This window comes from Aedes albopictus, chromosome 2, assembly GCF_035046485.1.
Source record: "Aedes albopictus strain Foshan chromosome 2, AalbF5, whole genome shotgun sequence".
NCBI classification, from domain to species: Eukaryota; Metazoa; Arthropoda; class Insecta; order Diptera; family Culicidae; genus Aedes; species Aedes albopictus.
In genome coordinates, this window is record NC_085137.1 from 501491097 (window position 1) to 501495749 (window position 4653).

Sequence of the window (4653 nt, forward strand, 5' to 3'; positions counted from 1 at the left end):
AGAGTGACAAGTTGAGAATAGTCTCCAATAACTGTCAGTTTGAACACATATTATGCAATATAAATGTCTATTATAGATCTATGTTTGTCACCACGACAGTGGTTTTCAGATTTTTTCTAATTTCCATTTATAAAGTCATGAAAAATTTCTGGGGGGGGGGGGGGGGGGCTGGCGGATTCTGGGGGGGACCTGGCCCCCCAGGCCCCCCCTCTAGTTACGCCAATGTCCATTAAAGATTTCAAGGATCCCAGTAGATTATGCAATACTATTATTCATAGCGAAAACACATACAATTATGTTTGTAGATTTGGAGGACTTCACTATTGGACAGTCTGGAACATCTAGAACATCTCAGAATATTAAACACCTTTTGATATTCTTGACGAAGGTTAAATTTATACATATGAAAGTAACCCATATCATATAAGCTTCTAGAACAACTGTTATGCAAATTATTTCGTTTTTCCAATCTTCATGGTGTTCAGGATGTTCTAGGTTGTCAATAAAGTTTCAAATACAAATATTCCCATTTTCCTTAATAGAGAACTCAATTTACAACTTCTGTTTTATTAAATGTGTTAATTTATACGGCCGTTTCTATATTGGGGTCATATATGACCCCTCCGGCTCCAAAGGGTTAAGGTGGTAGCTGGTGGAACGCTAACCAATAGAGAGTACTCATACGTTCACCCCTCCTCCCTTCTCGAAGTCATCCCTAACTAGCGTACCGCTAAGGTAAGATAGAGAGAATGAGTTTTAGTGGGTCGATACCACCTTTGGGTATCTAATCGACAGATTTTTTTCATTCTAGAAGAAACACCCTGAGTATGCATATGAACTGGTCGACTTAATTGAAAATAACACAGAGCACCCTGTGAAAATAGTAATATAAAACACGCTCACCAATAATCATATCAATCTGATGACTCGGCCGTTATTTCAGGCAAATTAGCATAGACAAAATGTTCGAGACAAACATATTGCTCTATTTGAGAGAATCGATATTGGATGTACTTAAAGCCATCTTTCTCAAACTATGGGTCGCGACCCTTCAGCCCCATAAGAAATACACGCGTTGGTATAGAAGTTTGAGAAAGATTGACTTAAAGTATACTTGGTCGTATCAACATTGTACCTAGCTATCACATCAGTCTGTTCAGTAGCACTACAGTGAAATCAGTTTCCTCTAATAGATGATTCAACTGATTGCGGGTTTCGTAAGCCGTTGATTATCCAACTACATACCTGCCTACCATTCTACAATTAATTCCATCTTTTTCATCCAAGTCAGAACGCGAAACAGAAGCCGCGCTTTTCGCGCATTATGGTCGATTGATTCGATAGGCCAGGGCGCAGGCAGTGATGATTTGTTTTGTTTCAGATGCATTTTTCACATTCTACCGGCAGGCAGCAGTGCAGTGCAGTGGCCACTCAATTCATTATCAAGTCTAATTGAGGGTCTGATTACATGCTATAGGGTACCTGATGGGACAGATAAATACTATAAACAAACGCAGCTGTGAGCGCTTCACCAGAGAGGGTTATTTGGAATTTCTAATGAGGTCGTGGCTTGGTCCAAGCGGTCACGGATGGACAGGTCCGCGTCTGAGTTTTTTTTTTTCTGCCGTCGAATTGATTCCGATGGGAGACTACCTGAACGTGGAAATTGCGCAATGTGGCGACCCTTCGACATAGAGGCTTGTATGTGGCACGCGACCAACCCCTCTTGATGAGATGTTGCATCAGTTGACCATGACTGCACTTCAGACGGAAATCGTTGAATGAACTTTACTTCGGATTAGAAGCTTTCATCATCGTGATTGAAGGCTAGGTACTGGATGGAGAAATTCTATCGCAGAGAGGTTCTGGTTTATTTTTTATCATGTAATTGCATATTTCGGATATGCTGAATGCAATGGAATGTCGGTATAAAAAGAACTTTTTGGTGTCAGGACCAAGCAGGACTCTAGTTCAGGACGTAATGGAGTCCTTAAACGTGATATTGGCCTTGCTAGTACTTTCCAAGACGGTCCTAGGTTCAAGGTCTAACCATATTTCAGCGGTATCGGACTTGATACATTGTCTAAAACTACCGGTTCGGGTATCGGTGTTGTCCTGTTGGAGCGAGAGCGAAAAGTTTCATTTTTTGAAGGAGATAAACGCGATAACTGCGGTTCGGTTTTCCACTGAAGATCAACAAAATCTTCCCTGGAACGATCGCAATCTGCATCAGAACCTGTTGGTGATCGATGTCGGTTGTCCAGAATCGAAAGAGTTGCTACGGTCAGCTGGACAATTGTTATACTATCGCGTTAAATGGATTGCTGTGAATATTAATGACCCTAATTGTGTGAAATTCCTGAAGTTTTTTGGCGATCTTCAAGTTCTGATCAGTAATGAAGTTTACTATATTTGTCGGGAAGATGGAGTGCAAGGATACCAAATCAAACAAGGTGATCTCCGAGCTTTTTATCATTCCAAAACAATTCCCTAATCGTATAGCATTCCAGTCTATCGGCGATCACTTGCAACTGAGCTGATCGAGGAAACGTTCGGCTACTGGAATCGAGGTATGATTGTCAATCTACAGCATCCCAAACATTCCGTTGTCCGCCGTCGAAACTTGAGCCGCTTCAAGTTGCGTGCATCCGTCGTAATCACCCATAACGAAACTCTGAACCACCTGGAGGACTACCGTGAAAAACACGTCGATACGATCACCAAAAAGAATTTCTTTCTGACGAAATATTTGGCCCAAGATTTGAACGCCACGCTTCAGTTCAGCTACGTGAACTCTTGGGGTTATCGCGACGTTAAAACGGGTAAATTCAGTGGAATGATTGGCGAACTGCAGAACGATCAAGCGGATCTCGGCGGTACGGCACTATTCCTGACGGCGGATCGTATCAAGGAGATCGACTACCTATCGATGACCACCCCCACGCGAGCCAAGTTTATCTTCCGTTCGCCGAAGTTGTCCTTCACTGATAACGTGTTTCTTCTACCGTTCAGCGGAACGGTTTGGCTGTGCATTATCAGCTTCATTGTCCTTTCCGCGATCCTCCTGTTGATCATTCTGAAAGTCGAGCTAAGATGCACCAACGTACGCTACGGCCACGTCATCCGACCGAACCTCATGGACACGGTGATGAACATGTTCGGCACTTCGTGTCAACAGGGATCGTATCTGGAGCCGAAATCGCTTCCGGCCAAGTGCTTGATCCTGTTGAGCTTGATCATTCTGATGTTCTTGTACGCCAGCTATTCGGCCAACATTGTTGCGTTGATTCAGTCACCGTCGAACAAGATCCGTACGTTGGAGGATTTGTTGAACTCGCGGCTGGAGACTGGGGCTGAAGATACGGTCTATAACAAGTACTATTTCATGGTGAGTTCATGAGGTTACACGTTGAGGGTCGTAAGAGAAATTTCTATTATTTCAGCATGAAACGGAACCAGTGAGAAAGGCGATCTTCGATCGCAAGATGAAAGGTCGCGATGGAAGTTCCTCTAACTTCATACCGCTGGACAAGGGCGTTGAACGGGTACGCCAAGGACTGTACGCTTTCCACGTTGAGCTAGGAGTTTGCTATAAGGTAAGCTGATCAGATCCCAAGATCCCGTACTGGAGAATTCACTATATATCCACTTTACAGGTCATCAGCGAAACCTACCAGGAGGACGAAAAGTGCGGCCTGCAGGAAATCGAGTACCTGAACATCATCGATCCGTACTATGCCGTGCAGAAGAACTCCTCCTTCCGGGAGCTGGTCCGAATTAGTCTGTTCAGGCTACGTGAATTCGGTATTCAGGGTCGGGAACACTCAATGCTCTACACGCGGAAGCCGGCCTGCAGTGGCGGCAGCAGCTTCATTCCGGTCTCGATCGTGGACGTTTGGCCGGCGCTAACGGTGCTTTCGTGGGCCTTTGCCATCGCCGGAGGTTTGCTGGTGGGGGAAATTGTTTGGGCGCGGATCAGAGTACGGAGAGCTCGGGCTAAGATTCACTGTAGCAGTAGTATTCAGTTTAACTGTGACTGAAACTAAAATCAATGGTTTTTGCCAGTGTTAAAATTTTAGTAGGAACATACATTTATTTGCACTACATCACAATTCACAATTAGGACAACACATAATCAACACCTGATACACCACAATTTTCGGTTTGCGGCTTTCGTTCTCAATCCTCGATCACCTCCAATTCTCTTTAGTTCCTTAGCCTGGTCACACTCTAACTGGTCCGCCGATCGTGCTCTCTGCGCTTCATCACGCCTTTTTGCGTCAACCGGATCAGTAGCGAACAGGATTGCTTTACGGCATTCTTGCAACACGGCCTATCCACCGTATGCTTCTGACTTCGGTCGCCTTCTGGATGCTGAGCACACGTTGCCCGAAAACTCCGAGTGTTTGTAGGTCCTCTTCGAACATAACACAGCGCAACATTTTTTTTGTCTCAAGAGCAAACTTATGTGTCTCCGAAGGATTTTGGGCCGCTGAATCCGAATCTGGGCTCAGATTTGCTCTAACACGTCACAATTTTGAGCTATACCTCAATTTATAGGGCAAAATATGCAATTTTGGGCTTTTTTGACTGCAAGTTATTAAGCATGGAAATATTTTTTTTAAGCAATCAAAAGGTTAATTGGTCAATTAA

At 44.1% G+C, this 4653-nt stretch overlaps 1 protein-coding gene across 1 annotated transcript; it reads left to right on the plus strand.

Moving 5' to 3' along the window:
- Window positions 1-1981: 1981 nt before the first annotated feature.
- On the plus strand, window positions 1982-4262 carry LOC109410593 (glutamate [NMDA] receptor subunit 1-like). The gene is made up of 4 exons (XM_019684119.4): window positions 1982-2453; window positions 2511-3388; window positions 3444-3596; window positions 3657-4262. The coding sequence occupies exons 1-4, from the start codon at window positions 1982-1984 to the stop codon at window positions 4038-4040; spliced, it is 1887 nt and encodes a 628-aa protein (XP_019539664.3). The 3' UTR covers window positions 4041-4262.
- The last annotated feature ends 391 nt before the right edge of the window (window positions 4263-4653 follow it).